At 48.6% G+C, this 23,065-nt stretch overlaps 1 protein-coding gene across 5 annotated transcripts in view; it reads right to left on the reverse strand.

The window, feature by feature from the left end:
* PKN2 (protein kinase N2) overlaps nt 1-23,065 on the reverse strand; it is a 308,544-nt gene that overhangs the window by 113,949 nt on the left and 171,530 nt on the right. For all 5 annotated transcript variants that reach the window (XM_063939946.1, XM_063939945.1, XM_063939944.1 and 2 more), the window contains one exon: nt 20,522-20,676. In XM_063939946.1, the coding sequence (XP_063796016.1) occupies nt 20,522-20,676 (155 nt within the window). The remainder of the gene's footprint in view (nt 1-20,521; nt 20,677-23,065) is intronic.

The following is a 23,065-nucleotide window of genomic DNA, read 5'->3' on the forward strand; positions in this document are numbered from 1 at the left end:
TTCCATATGTCGTTTTGAATCCGCATCGCCTGTCCACTGTCGCGTCCATAAAGCTCTTCTGGCCGAAATGGACATAGCACTTACCCGTGATGCCAGTGTGCAGATATCCCTCTGTGCATCACGCATATAAAGAAATGCATCCTTTATTTGTTCTAACGACAGTAAAATATTGTCCCTGTCCAGGGTATCAATATTTTCAATCAGGGACTCTGACCAAACTACCCCAGCACTGCACATCCAGGCAGTCGCTATAGCTGGTCGTAGTATAACACCTGCATGTGTGTATATACTTTTTTGGATATTTTCCATCCTCCTATCTGATGGATCTTTAAGTGCGGCCGTCTCAGGAGAGGGTAACGCCACTTTTTTAGATAAGCGTGTTAGCGCCTTGTCCACCCTAGGAGGTGTTTCCCAGCGCTCCCTAACCTCTGGCGGGAAAGGGTATAATGCCAATAATTTCTTTGAAATTATCAGCTTTTTATCAGGGGCAACCCACGCTTCATTACACACGTCATTTAATTCTTCTGATTCAGGAAAAACTATAGGTAGTTTTTTCACACCCCACATAATACCCTGTTTAGTGGTACCTGTAGTATCAGCTAAATGTAACGCCTCCTTCATTGCCAAAATCATATAACGTGTGGCCCTACTGGAAAATACGGTTGATTCGTCACCGTCACCACTGGAGTCAGTGCCTGTGTCTGGGTCTGTGTCGACCGACTGAGGCAAAGGGCGTTTCACAGCCCCTGACGGTGTTTGAGTCGCCTGGACAGGCACTAATTGATTGTCCGGCCGTCTCATGTCGTCAAACGACTGCTTTAGCGTGTTGACACTATCCCGTAGTTCCATAAATAAAGGCATCCATTCTGGTGTCGACTCCCTAGGGGGTGACATCCTCATATTTGGCAATTGCTCCGCCTCCACACCAATATCGTCCTCATACATGTCGACACACACGTACCGACACACAGCAGACACACAGGGAATGCTCCTAACGAAGACAGGACCCACTAGCCCTTTGGGGAGACAGAGGGAGAGTTTGCCAGCACACACCAAAAGCGCTATATATAACAGGGATAGCCTTATAATAAGTGCTCCCTTATAGCTGCTTTATATATATCAAAATATCGCCATAAATTTGCCCCCCCTCTCTGTTTTACCCTGTTTCTGTAGTGCAGTGCAGGGGAGAGACCTGGGAGCCGTCCTGACCAGCGGAGCTGTGAGAGGAAATGGCGCCGTGTGCTGAGGAGATAGGCCCCGCCCCTTTTCCGGCGGGCTCGTCTCCCGCTATTTAGTGAATCCAGGCAGGGGTTAAATATCTCCATATAGCCTCTGGGGGCTATATGTGAGGTATTTTTAGCCTTTATATAGGTTACATTTGCCTCCCAGGGCGCCCCCCCCCCCAGCGCCCTGCACCCTCAGTGACTGCGTGTGAAGTGTGCTGAGAGGAAAATGGCGCACAGCTGCAGTGCTGTGCGCTACCTTTAGAAGACTGCAGGAGTCTTCAGCCGCCGATTCTGGACCTCTTCTGACTTCAGCATCTGCAAGGGGGCCGGCGGCGCGGCTCCGGTGACCATCCAGGCTGTACCTGTGATCGTCCCTCTGGAGCTGATGTCCAGTAGCCAAGAAGCCAATCCATCCTGCACGCAGGTGAGTTCACTTCTTCTCCCCTCAGTCCCTCGTTGCAGTGATCCTGTTGCCAGCAGGACTCACTGTAAAATAAAAAACCTAAGCTAAACTTTTTCTAAGCAGCTCTTTAGGAGAGCCACCTAGATTGCACCCTTCTCGGCCGGGCACAAAAATCTAACTGGAGTCTGGAGGAGGGTCATAGGGGGAGGAGCCAGTGCACACCACCTGATCTGGAAAAGCTTTACTTTTTGTGCCCTGTCTCCTGCGGAGCCGCTATTCCCCATGGTCCTTTCAGGAACCCCAGCATCCACTAGGACGATAGAGAAAACTATTTACACAAGTGTTGCAGACAATCCGCACTTGGGATAGGCACCCAGCATCCACTACGGACTACGAGAAAATAAGAATTCACTTACCGATAATTCTATTTCTCGTAGTCCGTAGTGGATGCTGGGAACTCCGTAAGGACCATGGGGAATAGCGGCTCCGCAAGAGACTGGGCACAAAAAGAATAGCTTTAGGACTACCTGGTGTGCACTGGCTCCTCCCCCTATGACCCTCCTCCAAGCCTCAGTTAGGATACTGTGCCCGGACGAGCGTACACAATAAGGAAGAATTTTGAATCCCGGGTAAGACTCATACCAGCCACACCAATCACACCGTACAACCTGTGATATGAACCCAGTTAACAGCATGATAACAGAGGAGCCTCTGTATAGATGGCTCACAACAACAATAACCCGATTTGTTAACAATAACTATGTACAAGTATTGCAGATAATCCGCACTTGGGATGGGCGCCCAGCATCCACTACGGACTACGAGAAATAGAATTATCGGTAAGTAAATTCTTATTTTCTCTGACGTCCTAGTGGATGCTGGGAACTCCGTAAGGACCATGGGGATTATACCAAAGCTCCCAAACGGGCGGGAGAGTGCGGATGACTCTGCAGCACCGAGTGAGAAAACTCCAGGTCCTCCTCAGCCAGAGTGTCAAATTTGTAAAATTTTACAAAAGTATTTGACCCTGACCAAGTAGCAGCTCGGCAGAGTTGTAAAGCCGAGACCCCTCGGGCAGCCGCCCAAGATGAGCCCACCTTCCTTGTGGAGTGGGCTTTTACAGATTTTGGCTGTGGCAGGCCTGCCACAGAATGCGCAAGCTGAATTGTACTACAAATCCAGCGAGCAATAGTCTGCTTAGAAGCAGGAGCACCCAGCTTGTTGGGTGCGTACAGGATAAATAGCGAGTCACATTTTCTGACTCCAGCCGTCCTGGAAACATATATTTTCAGGGCCCTGACAACGTCCAGCAACTTGGAGTCCTCGAAGTCCTTAGTAGCCGCAGGTACCACAATAGGCTGGTTCAGATGAAACGCTGAAACCACCTTTGGGAGAAATTGAGGACGAGTCCTCAATTCTGCCCTGTCCGTATGAAAAATCAGGTAAGGGCTTTTACAGGATAAAGCCGCCAATTCGGACACACGCCTGGCTGAAGCCAGGGCCAACAACATGACCACTTTCCATGTGAGATATTTTAATTCCACAGTGTTGAGTGGTTCAAACCAATGTGATTTTAGGAAATCCAAAACAACATTCAGATCCCAGGGTGCCACTGGAGGCACAAAAGGAGGCTGTATATGTAGCACTCCCTTAAACGTCTGGACTTCAGGCACTGAAGCCAGTTCTCTCTGAAAGAAAATCGACATGGCCGAAATCTGGACCTTAATGGATCCTAATTTTAGGCCCATAGACACTCCTGCTTGCAGGAAATGCAGGAATCGACCCAGTTGAAATTCCTCCGTCGGGGCCTTTTTGGCCTCGCACCACGCAACATATTTCCGCCACATGCAGTGATAATGCTTTGCGGTTACATCCTTTCTGGCTTTTATCAAAGTAGGGATGACTTCGTCTGGAATGCCTTTTTCCTTTAGGATCCGGCGTTCAACCGCCATGCCGTCAAACGCAGCCGCGGTAAGTCTTGGAACAGACAGGGTCCCTGCTGGAGCAGGTCCCTTCTCAGAGGTAGAGGCCACGGGTCCTCTGTGAGCATCTCTTGAAGTTCCGGGTACCAAGTCCTTCTTGGCCAATCCGGAGCCACGAGAATAGTTCTTACTCCTCCCCGCCGTATAATTCTCAGCACCTTGGGTATGAGAGGCAGAGGAGGGAACACATACACCGACTGGTACACCCACGGTGTTACCAGAGCGTCCACAGCTATTGCTTGAGGGTCCCTTGACCTGGCGCAATACCTGTCCAGTTTTTTGTTGAGGCGGGACGCCATCATGTCCACCTTTGGTTTTTCCCAACGGTTTATCATCATGTGGAAGACTTCTGGGTGAAGTCCCCACTCTCCCGGGTGGAGGTCGTGCCTGCTGAGGAAGTCAGCTTCCCAGTTGTCCACTCCCGGAATGAACACTGCCTACAGTGCTATCACATGATTTTCCGCCCAGCGAAGAATCCTTGCAGCTTCTGCCATTGCCCTCCTGCTTCTTGTGCCGCCCTGTCTGTTTACGTGGGCGACTGCCGTGATGTTGTCCGACTGGATCAGCACCGGCTGACCTTGAAGCAGAGGTCTTGCTTGGCTTAGAGCATTGTAAATGGCTTTTAACTCCAGGATATTTATGTGAAGTGATGTCTCCAGGCTTGACCACAAGCCCTGGAAGTTTTTTTTTCCCTGTGTGACTGCTCCCGAGCCTCGCAGGCTGGCATCCGTGGTCACCAGAACCCAGTCCTGAATGCCGAATCTGCGGCCCTCTAGAAGATGAGCACTCTGCAACCACCACAGGAGAGACACCCTTGTCCTTGGGGACAGGGTTATTCGCTGATGCATCTGAAGATGCGATCCGGACCATTTGTCCAGCAGGTCCCAATGGAATGTTCTTGCGTGGAATCTGCCGAATGGGATTGCTTCGTAGGAAGCTACCATTTCTCTATCGTCCTAGTGGATGCTGGGGTTCCTGAAAGGACCATGGGGAATAGCGGCTCCGCAGGAGACAGGGCACAAAAAGTAAAGCTTTTCCAGATCAGGTGGTGTGCACTGGCTCCTCCCCCTATGACCCTCCTCCAGACTCCAGTTAGATTTTTGTGCCCGGCCGAGAAGGGTGCAATCTAGGTGGCTCTCCTAAAGAGCTGCTTAGAAAAAGTTTAGCTTAGGTTTTTTATTTTACAGTGAGTCCTGCTGGCAACAGGATCACTGCAACGAGGGACTGAGGGGAGAAGAAGTGAACTCACCTGCGTGCAGGATGGATTGGCTTCTTGGCTACTGGACATCAGCTCCAGAGGGACGATCACAGGTACAGCCTGGATGGTCACCGGAGCCGCGCCGCCGGCCCCCTTGCAGATGCTGAAGTCAGAAGAGGTCCAGAATCGGCGGCTGAAGACTCCTGCAGTCTTCTAAAGGTAGCGCACAGCACTGCAGCTGTGCGCCATTTTCCTCTCAGCACACTTCACACGCAGTCACTGAGGGTGCAGGGCGCTGGGGGGGGGCGCCCTGGGAGGCAAATGTAACCTATATAAAGGCTAAAAATACCTCACATATAGCCCCCAGAGGCTATATGGAGATATTTAACCCCTGCCTGGATTCACTAAATAGCGGGAGACGAGCCCGCCGGAAAAGGGGCGGGGCCTATCTCCTCAGCACACGGCGCCATTTCCTCTCACAGCTCCGCTGGTCAGGACGGCTCCCAGGTCTCTCCCCTGCACTGCACTACAGAAACAGGGTAAAACAGAGAGGGGGGGCAAATTTATGGCGATATTTTGATATATATAAAGCAGCTATAAGGGAGCACTTATTATAAGGCTATCCCTGTTATATATAGCGCTTTTGGTGTGTGCTGGCAAACTCTCCCTCTGTCTCCCCAAAGGGCTAGTGGGTCCTGTCTTCGTTAGGAGCATTCCCTGTGTGTCTGCTGTGTGTCGGTACGTGTGTGTCGACATGTATGAGGACGATATTGGTGTGGAGGCGGAGCAATTGCCAAATATGAGGATGTCACCCCCTAGGGAGTCGACACCAGAATGGATGCCTTTATTTATGGAACTACGGGATAGTGTCAACACGCTAAAGCAGTCGTTTGACGACATGAGACGGCCGGACAATCAATTAGTGCCTGTCCAGGCGACTCAAACACCGTCAGGGGCTGTGAAACGCCCTTTGCCTCAGTCGGTCGACACAGACCCAGACACAGGCACTGACTCCAGTGGTGACGGTGACGAATCAACCGTATTTTCCAGTAGGGCCACACGTTATATGATTTTAGCAATGAAGGAGGCGTTACATTTAGCTGATACTACAGGTACCACTAAACAGGGTATTATGTGGGGTGTGAAAAAACTACCTATAGTTTTTCCTGAATCAGAAGAATTAAATGACGTGTGTAATGAAGCGTGGGTTGCCCCTGATAAAAAGCTGATAATTTCAAAGAAATTATTGGCATTATACCCTTTCCCGCCAGAGGTTAGGGAGCGCTGGGAAACACCTCCTAGGGTGGACAAGGCGCTAACACGCTTATCTAAACAAGTGGCGTTACCCTCTCCTGAGACGGCCGCACTTAAAGATCCATCAGATAGGAGGATGGAAAATATCCAAAAAAGTATATACACACATGCAGGTGTTATACTACGACCAGCTATAGCGACTGCCTGGATGTGCAGTGCTGGGGTAGTTTGGTCAGAGTCCCTGATTGAAAATATTGATACCCTGGACAGGGACAATATTTTACTGTCGTTAGAACAAATAAAGGATGCATTTCTTTATATGCGTGATGCACAGAGGGATATCTGCACACTGGCATCACGGGTAAGTGCTATGTCCATTTCGGCCAGAAGAGCTTTATGGACGCGACAGTGGACAGGCGATGCGGATTCAAAACGACATATGGAAGTTTTGCCGTATAAAGGGGAGGAGTTATTTGGAGTCGGTCTATCAGATTTGGTGGCCACGGCTACAGCCGGGAAATCCACCTTTCTACCTCAAGTCACTCCCCAACAGAAAAAGGCACCGACTTTTCAACCGCAGCCCTTTCGTTCCTTTAAAAATAAGAGAGCAAAGGGCTATTCATATCTGCCACGAGGCAGAGGTCGAGGGAAGAGACAGCAACAGGCAGCTCCTTCCCAGGAACAGAAGCCTTCCCCGGCTTCTACAAAAGCCTCAGCATGACGCTGGGGCTTCTCAAGCGGACTCGGGGACGGTGGGTGGTCGTCTCAAAAATTACAGCGCGCAGTGGGCTCACTCGCAGGTAGATCCCTGGATCCTGCAGATAATATCTCAGGGGTACAGGTTGGAATTAGAGACAGATCCACCTCGCCGTTTCCTGAAGTCTGCTTTACCAACGTCCCCCTCCGAAAGGGAGACTGTTTTGGAAGCCATTCACAAGCTGTACTCTCAGCAGGTGATAGTCAAGGTACCTCTTCTACAACAAGGGAAGGGGTATTATTCCACTCTTTTTGTGGTACCGAAGCCGGATGGCTCGGTAAGGCCTATTCTAAATCTGAAGTCCTTGAACCTGTACATAAAGAAGTTCAAGTTCAAGATGGAGTCACTCAGAGCAGTGATAGCGAACCTGGAAGAGGGGGACTTTATGGTATCCTTGGACATCAAGGATGCGTATCTCCACGTTCCAATTTACCCCTCACACCAGGGGTACCTCAGGTTCGTTGTACAAAACTGTCACTATCAGTTTCAGACGCTGCCGTTCGGATTGTCCACGGCACCTCGGGTCTTTACAAAGGTAATGGCCGAGATGATGATTCTTCTTCGAAGAAAAGGCATATTAATTATCCCATACTTGGACGATCTCCTAATAAGGGCAAGGTCCAGAGAACAGCTAGAGATGGGATTAGCACTGTCTCAAGAAGTGCTAAAACAGCACGGGTGGATTCTGAATATTCCAAAATCCCAGTTAATGCCGACAACTCGTCTGCTGTTCCTAGGGATGATTCTGGACACGGTTCAGAAAAAGGTTTTTCTCCCGGAGGAAAAAGCCAAGGAGTTATCCGAGCTTGTCAGGAACCTCCTAAAACCAGGAAAGGTGTCTGTACATCAATGCACAAGAGTCCTGGGAAAAATGGTGGCTTCTTACGAAGCAATTCCATTCGGCAGATTCCACGCAAGAATTTTCCAAAGGGATCTGTTGGACAAATGGTCAGGGTCGCATCTTCAGATGCACCTGCGGATAACCCTGTCTCCAAGGACAAGGGTGTCTCTTCTGTGGTGGTTGCAGAGTGCTCATCTATTGGAGGGCCGCAGATTCGGCATACAGGATTGGATCCTGGTGACCACGGACGCCAGCCTGAGAGGCTGGGGAGCAGTCACACAAGGAAGAAACTTCCAGGGAGTATGGACGAGCCTGGAAACGTCTCTTCACATAAACATTCTGGAACTAAGAGCAATATACAATGCTCTAAGCCAGGCAGAACCTCTGCTTCAGGGAAAACCGGTGTTGATCCAGTCGGACAACATCACGGCAGTCGCCCATGTGAACAGACAGGGCGGCACAAGAAGCAGGAGTGCAATGGCAGAAGCTGCAAGGATTCTTCGCTGGGCAGAGAATCATGTGATAGCACTGTCAGCAGTGTTCATCCCGGGAGTGGACAACTGGGAAGCAGACTTCCTCAGCAGACACGATCTTCACCCGGGAGAGTGGGGACTTCATCCAGAAGTCTTCCACTTGCTGGTAACCCGTTGGGAAAGACCAATGGTGGACATGATGGCGTCTCGCCTCAACAAAAAACTGGACAGGTATTGCGCCAGGTCAAGAGATCCGCAGGCAATAGCTGTGGACGCGCTGGTAACGCCTTGGGTGTACCAGTCGGTGTATGTGTTTCCTCCTCTGCCTCTCATACCAAAAGTATTGAGAATTATACGGCAAAGAGGCGTAAGGACGATACTAGTGGTTCCGGATTGGCCAAGAAGGACTTGGTACCCGGAACTTCAAGAGATGATCACGGAAGATCCGTGGCCTCTACCTCTAAGGAGGGACTTGCTTCAGCAGGGTCCCTGTCTGTTTCAAGACTTACCGCGGCTGCGTTTGACGGCATGGCGGTTGAACGCCGGATCCTAAAGGAAAAAGGCATGCCGGAAGAAGTCATTCCTACTTTGATTAAAGCAAGGAAGGAAGTAACCGTGCAACATTATCACCGAATTTGGCGAAAATATGTTGCGTGGTGCGAAGATCGGAGTGCTCCGACGGAGGAATTTCAACTGGGTCGATTCCTACATTTCCTGAAATCAGGATTGTCTATGGGTCTCAAATTGGGATCTATTAAGGTTCAAATTTCGGCCCTGTCGATTTTCTTTCAAAAAGAATTGGCTTCAGTCCCTGAAGTCCAGACCTTTGTTAAGGGAGTGCTACATATACAGCCTCCTGTGGTGCCTCCAGTGGCACCGTGGGATCTCAATGTGGTTTTGGACTTTCTAAAATCTCATTGGTTTGAACCACTAAAGAAGGTGGATTTGAAATATCTCACATGGAAAGTGACCATGCTTCTAGCCCTGGCTTCGGCCAGGAGAGTGTCAGAACTGGCAGCTTTATCTTACAAAAGCCCATATCTGATTTTCCATTCGGACAGGGCAGAACTGCGGACTCGTCCGCATTTTCTCCCTAAGGTGGTGTCAGCATTTCATCTGAACCAGCCTATTGTAGTGCCTGCGGCTACAAGTGACTTGGAGGACTCCAAGTTACTGGACGTTGTCAGAGCATTAAAAATATATATTGCAAGGACAGCTGGAGTCAGAAAATCTGACTCGTTGTTTATATTGTATGCACCCAACAAGATGGGTGCTCCTGCGTCTAAGCAGACGATTGCTCGTTGGATCTGTAGCACAATCCAACTTGCACATTCTGTGGCAGGCCTGCCACAGCCTAAATCTGTAAAGGCCCACTCCACAAGGAAGGTGGGCTCATCTTGGGCGGCTGCCCGAGGGGTCTCGGCATTACAACTTTGCCGAGCAGCTACGTGGTCAGGGGAGAACACGTTTGTAAAATTTTACAAATTTGATACTCTGGCTAAGGAGGACCTGGAGTTCTCTCATTCGGTGCTGCAGAGTCATCCGCACTCTCCCGCCCGTTTGGGAGCTTTGGTATAATCCCCATGGTCCTTTCAGGAACCCCAGCATCCACTAGGACGATAGAGAAAATAAGATTTTACTTACCGATAAATCTATTTCTCGGAGTCCGTAGTGGATGCTGGGCGCCCATCCCAAGTGCGGATTATCTGCAATAATTGTACATAGTTATTGTTAACTAATTCGGGTTATTGTTGAAGGAAGCCATCTTTCAGAGGCTCCGCTGTTATCATACTGTTAACTGGGTTTAGATCACAAGTTGTACGGTGTGATTGGTGTGGCTGGTATAAGTCTTACCCGGGATTCAAAATCCTCCCTTATTGTGTACGCTCGTCCGGGCACAGTACCTAACTGGAGTCTGGAGGAGGGTCATAGGGGGAGGAGCCAGTGCACACCACCTGATCTGGAAAAGCTTTACTTTTTGTGCCCTGTCTCCTGCGGAGCCGCTATTCCCCATGGTCCTTTCAGGAACCCCAGCATCCACTACGGACTCCGAGAAATAGATTTATCGGTAAGTAAAATCTTATTTTTTCCCAGGACCCTTGTGCATTGGTGCACTGATACTTGGCCTGGTTTTAGGAGGTTTCTGACTAGCTCGGATAACTCTCTGGCTTTCTCTTCCGGGAGAAACACCTTTTTCTGGACTGTGTCCAGGATCATCCCTAGGAATAGAAGACGTGTCGTCGGGATCAGCTGCGATTTTGGGATATTGAGAATCCAACCGTGCTGCCGCAGCACTACTTGAGATAGTGCTACTCCGACTACCAACTGTTCCTTGGATCTTGCCCTTATCAGGAGATCGTCCAAGTAAGGGATAATTAAAACTCCCTTCCTTCGAAGGAGTATCATCATTTCGGCCATTACTTTGGTAAAGACCCGGGGCGCCGTGGACAATCCAAACGGCAGCGTCTGAAACTGATAGTGGCAGTTCTGTACCACAAACCTGAGGTACCCTTGGTGAGAAGGGTAAATTGGGACATGGAGGTAAGCATCCTTGATGTCCAGAGACACCATATAATCCCCTTCTTCCAGGTTCGCGATCACCGCTCTGAGTGACTCCATCTTGAATTTGAACCTCTGTATGTAAGTGTTCAAAGATTTTAGATTTAGAATAGGTCTCACCGAGCCATCCGGCTTCGGTACCACAAACAGCGTGGAATAATACCCCTTTCCCTGTTGCAGGAGGGGTACCTTGATTATCACCTGCTGTGAATACAGCTTGTGAATGGCTTCCAATACCGCCTCCCTGTCGGAGGGAGACGTCGGTAAGGCAGACTTTAGGAAACGGCGAGGGGGAGACGCCTCGAATTCCAATTTGTACCCCTGAGATACCACTTGAAGGATCCAGGGATCCACTTGTGAGTGAGCCCACTGCGCGCTGAAATTCTTGAGACGGGCCCCCACCGTGCCTGAGTCCGCTTGTAGAGCCCCAGCGTCATGCTGAGGACTTGGCAGAAGCGGGAGAGGGCTTCTGTTCCTGGGAACTGGCTGTTTGCTGCAGCCTTTTTCCTCTCCCTCTGCCACGGGGCAGAAATGAGGAGCCTTTCGCCCGCTTGCCCTTATGGGGCCGAAAGGACTGCGCCTGATAATACGGCGTCTTTTTATGTTGAGAGGCTACCTGGGGTAAAAATGTGGATTTCCCAGCAGTTGCCGTGGATACCAGGTCCGATAGACCTACCCCAAATAACTCCTCCCCTTTATAAGTCAATACTTCCATATGCCTTTTGGAATCAGCATCACCTGACCACTGCCGCGTCCATAACCCTCTTCTGGCAGATATGGACAGCGCACTTACTCTTGATGCCAGTCGGCAAATATCCCTCTGTGCATCACGCATATATAAAAACGCATCTTTTAAATGCTCTATAGTCAGTAATATAGTGTCCCTATCCAGGGTATCAATATTTTCAGTCAGGGAATCCGACCAAGCCACCCTAGCACTGCACATCCAGGCTGAGGCGATTGCTGGTCGCAGTATAACACCCGTGTGAGTGTATATACATTTTAGGATATTCTCCTGCTTTCTGTCAGCAGGTTCCTTAAGGGCGGCCGTATCCGGAGACGGTAGTGCCACCTGTTTTGACAAGCGTGTGAGCGCTTTATCCACCCTAGGAGGTGTTTCCCAACGTGCCCTATCCTCTGGCGGGAAGGGGTATGATGCCAATAACTTTTTAGGAATTATCAGTCTTTTATCGGGAGAAACCAACGCTTCATCACACACTTCATTTAATTCCTCAGAAGCAGGAAAAACTACAGGTAGTTTTTTCTCACCAAACATAATACCCTTTTTAGTGGTACTTGTACTATCAGAAATGTGTAAAACATTTTTCATTGCCTCAATCATGTAACGTGTGGCCCTACTGGAAGTCACATTCGTCTCTTCATCGTCGACACTGGAGTCAGTATCCGTGTCGGCGTCTGTATCTACCATCTGAGGTAGCGGGCGTTTTAGAGCCCCTGATGGTCTTTGAGACGCCTGGACAGGCACCAGCTGAGTAGCCGGCTGTCTCATGTCATCAACTGTCTTTTGTAAAGAGCTGACACTTTCACGTAAATCCTTCCATAAGCTCATCCACTCAGGTGTCGACTCCCTAGGGGGTGACATCACCAGTACAGGCAATTGCTCCGCCTCCACATCATTTTCCTCTTCATACATGTCGACACAGTCGTACCGACACACAGCACACACACAGGGAATGCTCTGATAGAGGACAGGACCCCACTAGCCCTTTGGGGAGACAGAGGGAGAGTATGCCAGCACACACCAGAGCGCTATATATATGTTGGGATAACACCAAACAGAGTGTTTTTCCCTTTATAGCTGCTGTGTATATTATACTGCGCCTAATTAGTGCCCCCCCCCCCCCCCTCTTGTTTTACCCTTTTCTGTAGTGCAGGACTGCAGGGGAGAGTCAGGGAGACGTCCTTCCAGCGGAGCTGTGAGGGAAAATGGCGCCAGTGTGCTGAGGAGATAGGCTCCGCCCCCTTCTCGGTGGACTTTTCTCCCGCTTTTTTTCGGAATCTGGCAGGGGTTAATATACATCCATATAGCCCTGGGGGTTATATGTGATGTAATTTAGCCAGCCAAGGTGTTTATATTGCTGCTCAGGGCGCCCCCCCCCAGCGCCCTGCACCCATCAGTGACCGGAGCGTGTGGTGCATGAGGAGCAATGGCGCACAGCTGCAGTGCTGTGCGCTACCTTGGTGAAGACTGATGTCTTCTGCCGCCGATTTTCCGGACCTCTTCTTGCTTCTGGCTCTGTAAGGGGGCCGGCGGCGCGGCTCTGGGACCGGACTCCGAGGCTGGGCCTGTGTTCGGTCCCTCTGGAGCTAATGGTGTCCAGTAGCCTAAGAAGCCCAAGCTGGCTTCAAGCAGGTAGGTTCGCTTCTTCTCCCCTTAGTCCCTCGATGCAGTGAGCCTGTTGCCAGCAGGTCTCACTGAAAATAAAAAACCTAAAACTAACTTTTCCTAAGAAGCTCAGGAGAGCCTCCTAGATTGCACCCAGCTCGGTCGGGCACAAAAATCTAACTGAGGCTTGGAGGAGGGTCATAGGGGGAGGAGCCAGTGCACATCAGGTAGTCCTAAAGCTTTTCTTTTTGTGCCCAGTCTCCTGCGGAGCCGCTATTCCCCATGGTCCTTACGGAGTTCCCAGCATCCACTAGGACGTCAGAGAAATAGATTTACCGGTGAGTAAAATCTTATTTTCTCTGACGTCCTAGTGGATGCTGGGGACTCCGTAAGGACCATGGGGATTATACCAAAGCTCCCAAACGGGCGGGAGAGTGCGGATGACTCTGCAGCACCGAATGAGAGAACTCAAGGTCCTGCTCAGCCAGGGTATCAAATTTGTAAAATTTTGCAAACGTGTTTGCCCCTGACCAAGTAGCAGCTCGGCCAAGTTGTAAAGCCGAGACCCCTCGGGCAGCCGCCCAAGATGAGCCCACCTTCCTTGTGGAATGGGCTTTTACAGATTTAGGCTGCGGTAGTCCCACCGCAGAATGCGCAAGCTGAATAGTGCTACAAATCCAGCGCGCTATAGTCTGCTTAGAAGCAGGAGCACCCAGCTTGTTGGGTGCATCCAGGATAAACAGCGAGTCAGTTTTCCCGACTCCAGCCGTCCTGGAAATATAAATTTTCAGGGCCCTGACTACGTCCAGTAACTTAGAATCCTCCAAGTCCCTAGTAGCCGCAGGCACCACAATAGGTTGGGTCAAGTGAAAACCTGATACCACCTTCGGGAGAAGGTGAGGACGAGTCCTCAACTCTGCCCTATCCATATGGAAAATCAGGTAAGGGCTTTTTTTTTTACAAAGCCGCCAATTCTGACACATGCCTGGCCGAAGCCAGAGCCAACACGTGACCACTTTCCATGTGAGATATTTCAAATCCATGGTTTTAAGTGGCTCAAACGAATATGATTCCAGGAACTCCAAAACCACATTGAGAACCCAAGGTGCCACTGGGGGCACAAAAAAGGGGCTGAATATGCAGCACTCCCTTACAACATCTGAACTTCAGGCTGACATCCTTCCTGGCTTTGATCAGGGTAGGAATGACTTCCTCCGGAATGCCTTTTTCACTCAGGATCCGGTGTGCAACCGCCATGCCGTCAACGCAGCCGCGGTATGTCTTGGAACAGACAGGGCCCCTGCTGCAGCAGATCCTGTCTGAGTGGCAGAGGCCATGGGTCCTCTGAGATCATTTCTTGAAGTTCCGAGTACCAAGCCCTTCTTGGCCAATCCGGAACAATGAGTATAGTTCTTACTCCTCTTTTTCTTATTATCCTCAGTACCTTGGGTATGAGAGGGAGAGGAGGGAACACATAAACCGACTGGTACACCCGCGGTGTCACTAGAGCATCCACAGCGATCGCCTGAGGTTCCCTTGACCTGGCGCAACATCTTTTTTATTGAGGCGGGACGCCAGCATGTCCACCTGTGGTCTTTCCCAACGGTTTACCAGCATTTGGAAGACTTCTGGATGAAGTCCCTATTCTCCCGGGTGGAGTCTGCTGCGGAAGTCTGCTTCCCAGTTGTCCACTCCCGGAATGAACACTGCTGCCAGTGCTACCACGTGAATTTCCCGCCCAACGGGGAATCCTTGTGGCTTCTGCCATTGCCCTCCTGCTTCTTGTGCCGCCCTGCCTGTTTACATGGGCGAGCGCCGTGATGTTGTCTGATTGGATCAGTACGGCTGGTTTTGAAGCAGGGGCCTTGTTTGGCTTACGGCCTTGTAAAGGGCTCTTAGCTCCAGAAAATTTATGTGAAGTGAAATCTCCTGTTTGGACCACAGTCCTTGGAATTTTACTCCCTGTGTGACTGCACCCCAGCCCCGAAGGCTGGCATCCGTGTTTACCAGGACCCGAATCTGCGGCCCTCTAGTAGACGAGCCCTTTGCAGCGACACCCTGGTTCTTGCCGACCGGGTTATCCGCTGCTGTATCTGGAGATGGGACCCGGACCATTTGTCCAACAAGTCCCACTGGAAAATCCTTGCGTGGAACTTTCCGAATGGAATTTCTTCGTACGAAGCTACCATTTTCCCCAAGACTCGTGTGCATTGATGTACCTACACCTATCCCGGTCTTAGGAGGTTTCTGACTAGAGATGACAACTCCTCGGCTTTTTCCACTGGAAGAAACACTTTTTTCTGGTCTGTTTCCAGAATCATTCCCAGGAACAGAAGACGTGTCGTCGGGACCAGCTGTGACTTTGGAATATTGAGAATCCAGCCGTGCTGTTGCAGCACTTCCCGAGAAAGTGCTACCCCCACTACCAACTGCTCCTTGGACCTTGCCCTTATCAGGAGATCGTCCAAGTACGGGATAATTAAAACTCCCTTCTTGCGAAGGAGTATCATCATTTCGGTCATTACCCTGGTAAAGACCCTCGGTGCCGTGGATAATCCAAACGGCAGCGTATGGAACTGATAGTGACAGTCCTGTACCACAACCCTGAGGTACTCCTGGTGAGGAGGGTAAATGGGGACATGTAGGTAAGCATCCTTGATGTCCAGAGAGACCCTGTAATCCCCCTCGTCCTGGTTCGCAGTAATCGCCCTGAGCTATTCCATCTTGAACTTGAATCTTTTGTTATATGTGTTCAAGGATTTTAAATTTAAGATGGTTCTCACCGAACCGTCCGGTTTCGGTACCACAAACATTGTGGAATAGTAACCCCTTTCCTGTTGAAGGAGGGGGTACCTTGATAATCACTTGCTGTGAATACAGTTTTTGGACAGCCACCAACACTGCCTCCCTGGCAGAGGGAGTTGCCGGTACGGCAGATTTTAGGAAACGGCGGGGGGGGAGACGACTCGAATTCCAGCCTGTACCCCTGAGATACTGATTGAAGAACCCAGGGATCCACCTGTGAGAGAGCCCACTGTGCGCTGAAATTTCTGAGACGGGCCCCCACTGTACCCGGGTCCGCCTGAGCAGCCCCAGCGTCATGCTGTGGACTTACCGGACGCAGGGGAGGACTTCTGCTCTTGGGAACTAGCTGTGTGCTGCAGCTTTTTCCCTCTACCTTTTCCTCTTGGCAGAAAAGATGAGCCTCTAGTCCTCTACTTTTTTGGGGCCGAAGGGACTGTACCTGATAATACAGTGCTTTCTTTTGCTGTGGGGTAGCTTGTGGCAAAAGTTTTGATTTTCCAGCCGTAGCTGTGGAAACGAGGTCTGAAAGACCATCCCCAAACAGTTCCACCCTCTTATAGGGCAAACTTCCGTGTGCAGTTTTGAATCGGCATCGCCCGACCATTGCCGAGTCCATACCCCCCGCCTGGCGGCAATGGTTTTACATAGCGCTTATTTGTGATGCCAGTCGGCAAATATCCCTCTGTGCATCACGCATGTATAAGACAGCGTCTTTTATATGCTCTATTTTCAGCAAAATATTGTCCCTATCTATAGTATAAATATTATCAGACAGGGAATCTGACCACGCAGCTGCCGCACTGCACATCCATGCCGAGGCAATAGCAGGTCTCAATATAATGCCCGTGTGTGTGTATATAGCTTTAAGGGTAGTTTTCTGATTTCTATCAGCAGGTCCTTTAGGGCGGCCGTATCCGCGACGGTAGTGCCACCTTTTTTAATAAGCGTGTAACCGCTTTTTCTACCCTAGGGGATATTTCCCAACGTGACCTATCCTCTGGCGGAAAAGGGTACGCTGCTTAGAAATGATCAATTTATTATCGGGGGAAGTCCACGCTTCCTCACACACCTCATATCAATTCCTCAGATGCAGGAAAAACTACTGGTAGTTTTCTCTCACCAAACATAATACCCTTTTTTGTGGTACCTGGGGTATTATCAGAAATGTGTAATACATGTTTCATTGCCTCAATCGTGTAACGGGTGGCCCTATTGGAAGGTACACTAGTCTCATCGTCGTCGACACTGGAGTCGGTATCCGTGTCAACATCTGTGTCTGCCATCTGAGGTAGCGGGCGTTTTAGAGCCCCTGATGACATTTGAGACGCTTGGACAGGCACAAGCTGAGTAGCCGGCTGTCCTATGTCGTCAAACCTTTTATGTAAGGAGTTGACACGGTCACGTAATTCCTTCCATAAGTCCATCCACACCGGTGTCGACCCTGCAGGGGGTGACATCCCATTCACAGGCATTTGCTCCGCCTCCACATCATTATCCTCATCATACATGTCGACACAGCAGTACCGACACACAGCACACACACAGGGAATGCTCTGACAGAGGACAGGACCCCACAAAGCCCTTTGGGGAGACAGAGGGAGAGTATGCCAGCACACACCAGAGCGCTATATATCACAGGGATATCACCTATAGAGAGTGTTTTCCCTTATAGCTGCATATATATTCTATACTGCGCCTAATTTTGTGCCCCCCCTCTCTTTTTAACCCTTTCTGTAGTGCAGGACTGCAGGGGAGAGCCAGGGAGCGATTCCTCCAGCGAAACTGTGAGGGAAAATGGCGCCAGTGTGCTGAGGGAGATGGCTCCGCCCCTTTTTCGGCAAGCTTTCTCCCGCTATTTTAATATATCTGGCAGGGGTTAATATACACCTATGTAGCCTCTGGGGTTATATATGGTGTTAGTTTGCCAGCCAATGTGTTAATATTGCTGCTCAGGGCGCGCCCCCCCCCCCAGCGCCCTGCACCCATCAGTGACCGCAGTGTGTGGTGTGCATGAGGAGCAATGGCGCACAGCTGCAGTGCTGTGCGCTACCTTGGAGAAGACAGAAGTCTTCAGCCGCCGATTTTAAGGACGTTCTTGCTTCTGGCTCTGTAAGGGGGACGGCGGCGCGGCTCCGGGAACGGACGACGAGGTCGGGTCCTGTGTTCGATCCCTCTGGAGCTAATGGTGTCCAGTAGCCTAAGAAGCCCAAGCTACCACCACTTAGGTAGGTTCGCTTCTTCTCCCCTTAGTCCCTCGCTGCAGTGAGCCTGTTGCCAGCAGGTCTCACTGTAAAATAAAAAACCTAAACTATACTTTCTTTCTAGGAGCTCAGGAGAGCCCCTAGTGTGCATCCAGCTCAGCCGGGCACAGAAATCTAACTGAGGCTTGGAGGAGGGTCATAGGGGGAAGAGCCAGTGCAAACCAGATAGTCCTAAAGCTTTCTTTAGATGTGCCCAGTCTCCTGCGGAGCCGTCTATTCCCCATGGTCCTTACAGAGTCCCCAGCATCCACTAGGACGTCAGAGAAATACAATAATGTGGCAAAAATAAATTTTCAAACTAACATAGTAACAGTTTCAGAGGTTGAAAAAAGACAATTTTTCCAGAGTGTTCAACCTGTTAGTGATCTCCTACACTAACATTTTTAAGACTAATTATAACTGTGGTGAATGTTTAGCCGTTATGTCAATTCCTCTTTTTTTATTTTTTTATTATTTAATTTAATTAGTATAGTGCATAGGTTCTCAAACTCGGTCCTCTGGACCCCACACGGTGCATGTTTCGCAGGTAACCCAGCAGGTGCACAGGTGTATTAATTACTCACAGACACATTTTAAAAGGTCCACAGGTGGAGCTAATTATTTCACTTGTGATTCTGTGAGGAGACCTGGAAAACATGCACTGTGTGGGGTCCTGAGGACCGAGTTTGAGAACCCGTGGTATAGTGCATGATTTACCCACCATAACCCTGTATATTCTTATCCATTAGGAATTTGTCTAACCTAGGAGTAGCCAGCCCTGGTCCTCGAGAGCTACCAACAGTTAACGTTTTCCAGGTCTCCTCACAGAACCACAATTTAAGTAATTATCTCCAGCTGTGAATCTTTTAAAATGTGTCAGTGAGTAATGACTGCACCTGTGCACCTGCTGGGTGAGCTGGAAAATGTGAACTGTTGGTAGCTCTTGCTGACCAGGGTTGGCTACAACATTTTAAGCAATTTTTAAAAGTAATGAACGAGTTCGCCATTACTACTCTCTCAGGCAAATAATTCCAAACACACATTGTCCTTACTGTGAAGAAACCTTTCCGTCTCTGTGTAAAATCTTCTCTCCTCTAACCTAAGCGGATGTCCACGTGTCCTTTGTGATGATCTAACCATAAACCGATCCCCCGCTAGCTCTGTGCATTGACCCTTTATATATTTGTAAATGTTTATCATGTCCTCTTAATCTTCTTTTTTCCAGTGTAAACATGCCTAGACTATCAAGCCTTTCCTTGTATTCTAGCGTCTCCATCCCCTTAATCAATTTGGCAGCCTGTCTCTGAACCTTTTCTAGTTCCAGGATATCATTTTTGTAGTATGGTGCCCATAGTTGTGCACATAATTTGAGATGTGGCCTCACTAGTGATTTATATAATGGGAGTATAACACTCTCATCCCTTGCATCAATTCCCCGCTTTATGCATGCTAATACCTTGTTTGCCTTTTTTGCTGCATTCCTACTTTGGGTGCTAAGTTTGTTATCTATGTGAACACCTAAATCTTTTTCCAGTACAGAATCCCCTCGTTTCTCCCCATTTAATATGTAGGTAGTATTTTTGTTCTTGCTACATTACCTTACATTTGTCTATATTGAACCGCATTCTCCATTTTGCTGCCCATGTTTCCAATTTAAATAATAAATTCTGTAGAAACTTAGCATCCCCTTCTGTATTTATAACCTTACAGAGTTTGGCATCGTCTGCAAAAATTTATACTGTACTCTCGACCTACTTCTAGATCATTTATGAAAATGTTAAATGTTAAGTGGTCCAAACTGCTCAGAAATGTATGGGTTTTTTTATGATTGAATTAGAACAACAACATATATTTAAAACTTATCCAAAACAATGTTATAATTTTTTGGGGAATTTGGAAATTGTTTTTCAAACAACTGGGACATCACGACAATCACCATCGCAACTTATTTTCCCCAGCAGCTTCTCATCTAAGCAGTCACTAGGTACATCACTGGTGGGAGGCTTGATGGGGGTTAATCTGCATTTCCTGGACAGTCACTAGGTGAAGGGTTCCTGCTGTGCTGACCAATCAGCACTGATCGACAGCACAGCAGACACTGGGGAAAAACTGCAGAGATGCCAGGAGGTACCTCTGAGAGTAGCGGGTGCTGGAAGATTATTTTCCAGCAGCCACCCAATCTGCGTATAGGACGAGTCACATTTCTGCAACCAGGTCAGATAACGCACAGCCTAGTGTGGTCACAATCGATGCGACCATGCCAGGCAAGTAGTTAACAAATTTGTATAGAACAGAATGGGAATAAGAAAACAATCCTGGCAATGGTAAGCAATGAACAAGCTCTGCACAATAAATCCCCTCCCTTCTGAATAAAAAAAGAAAATTATCCGTTCCGAACGCAAAAAAGAAAGCCAAATTCCTTAATCCTCTACTTACTTTTGAAGGTCCATTAGAATAGGTTTGAATCATGTTCTCTGCTCCCTGTTTCACTTTCAGCTCAATGTCTAACTGCTTCTGCAAAGCTGTCAGCCTTCCATTGTTCGTAGATGAGCCGGAGTCACTTTTTGGAGTGTCTGGTGTCTTGGGACAATCTGGAAATGACAAACAAATGTGTTTCAGATTGGGTGTGGTATTGAAAGTCGACAGTAACTAGGTCGACAATGTCTAGGTCGACCACTATTGGTCGACAGCAACTAGGTCGACAGGGTGTCTAGGTCGACATGTTCTAGGTCGACAGGTCAAAAGGTCGACATGAGTTTTTAATGTTATTTTGGTGTCGTTTTCTTCGTAGAGTGACCGGGAACACCAATTAGAGCACAGCTTCGCTCGCCATGCTTCGGGCATGGTGCCTTCGCTCCGCTACCGCTTCGCTCGGCACACATTACCGTTCCAATCGTAGTCCACGTGGATCGTTAAGTATGAAAAGGTTCCAAAAAAGAAAAAAAATTGTGAAAAACTCATGTCGACCTTTTGACCTGTCGACCTAGAACATGTCGACCTAAAGACCCTGTCGACCTAGTTACTGTCGACCAATAGTGGTCGACCTAGACATTGTCGACCTAGTTACTGTCGACTTTCAATCCGGATCCCTTTCAGATTATATAAATGGTCTTCATTAATTCAATTGTGCAGTTTTTAATGGTTGTAAAACCCCCATAATAAACTAACAAATGGGTTAATGATCAGGGTATCCAGATGGTAGATAGACAGCCCATTGGTCAGCAAGGGTTTTAAACAAGCCTTTTATACTGCTCCAGATACCATTGCAGACTGCTTCTTGTTTAACTTTTCTATTAAAATTGCCTACAGCAGAGGTTCCCAAACTGTGTGCTGTGGCTCCCTGGGGTGCCTCGGGACACTTGCAGGGGTGCCCTGGGTTGGTGGTCCAGGACCAATTCAAATTATTCATGGTCCGTATAATAGGCAAAACCAGTGCTGGTGGCTGCCAGTCATAAAATATGTGGCCAAACAGAAGCAAATCTTGTCCGTCATCACACAACTGACCCTAAGGATAACATATAAACGCAATCTACTTAATGTAATATTTCTTTCTTAATTTCTGAATAAGAAATATTTGGCCTAGGGGTGCCGTGAAAAAAAATCTGATATTCTAGGGCGCCGTGATTCAAAAAAGTTTGGAAACTACTGGCCTACAGTGTTTTCTACTTGCTTCTGTTGTATGGTCTAAGCTTACCCTTTCAGAGTCTGCCGCTAAATTTCCTGCAAACCCAACATGTTACTGAACATGTGTCTGCCATTTGCATGATGACATTTTAACCCTGTCGACCATCTAGTGCAGGGGTGGCAAACCAGTTAGAGACAAAGCCAACAAATCTTGTTAGGTACGTCAAAGAGCAGACATCAAGCCGCAGGCGCGTGAGCAAAAATGGGGTGTGACCTGGTGCCTGATAGGCCACACCCCTGGTATAAAAGACAATGAAAATAACAGATCCACATAAAATACATTTTAAAGCCAGAATCAACATGAAATACATTGAAAAAAAAGCCATATTCACATAATACACTTCAGCACCCTCCAGTGTCACTCCAGCCAGGACCCTCCTGTGTCACTCCAGCCAGCACCCTCCTGTGTCACTCCAGCCCACCCTCATATGTCACTACAGCCCAGTATCTGGCTCACTCAGTTTTCAGTCGCCGAAGTGCTGCTGTGTGTCTGGTTGAAGTTTCCCGGATCTGTTGTGGTCAGGTGACTGGAGTGTCGGGAGCCACATTTGAATAAAGAAAGAGCCCCAGCCACGGCTGATCTAGTGTCTACCTATTGACTATGTACTGATGATATTTTAGTCCACACCCGATGAACAGATAAAAATGTGAAAGAAAGCCAATAAGTAGAAAGTAAACACGTACAATGGCACGTTGGGCTTGCAGGAAATGGGAGCAGCAGACTCTGAAAGGGTAAGCTTAGACCATACAACAGAAGCAAGCAGAAAACGCTGCGGGCAATTAATGGAAAAGTTAAACAAGAAGCAATGGGATCCAGACCAGTATAAAAGGCTTGCTTAAAAAGGTAAGCTAAAGGTCAATTAGTGGGTAGACTGACACAATAGGAAGTAGAGGAGCATGTTCTGAAGATACCGGAGCTAAGGAGACAAAAATAGTACCATGAATAACACAGGTCTGTCAGAGACCTGGTCATAATTTTGTATTATTTATTTAACACACATTACATAGCCCTTTACAGAAAATACTTAGTGATTCAGATAAGTCTATGCCTCAGTGGAGCCATCAATATAGATTCCCTGCCACATGTACAAAACAGAAACTAGGTTTAGGGGTGTTTTTTGTTTTTTTTTTGGTCAGAAACCAATTCATCTACCAGTATGTTTTAGGATTGTGGTAGGAAACCAACTACCAGGAGGAAATCTACACAAACATGGGGAGCACATACAAACTTCACACATATGGGGGTCTTGGTTGATATCTAACCCAGGAAACCAATTCTATTATTCAGCAATGCTA

The sequence above is a fragment of the Pseudophryne corroboree genome, chromosome 9 (assembly GCF_028390025.1).
Source record: "Pseudophryne corroboree isolate aPseCor3 chromosome 9, aPseCor3.hap2, whole genome shotgun sequence".
Lineage (NCBI taxonomy): Eukaryota > Metazoa > Chordata > Amphibia > Anura > Myobatrachidae > Pseudophryne > Pseudophryne corroboree.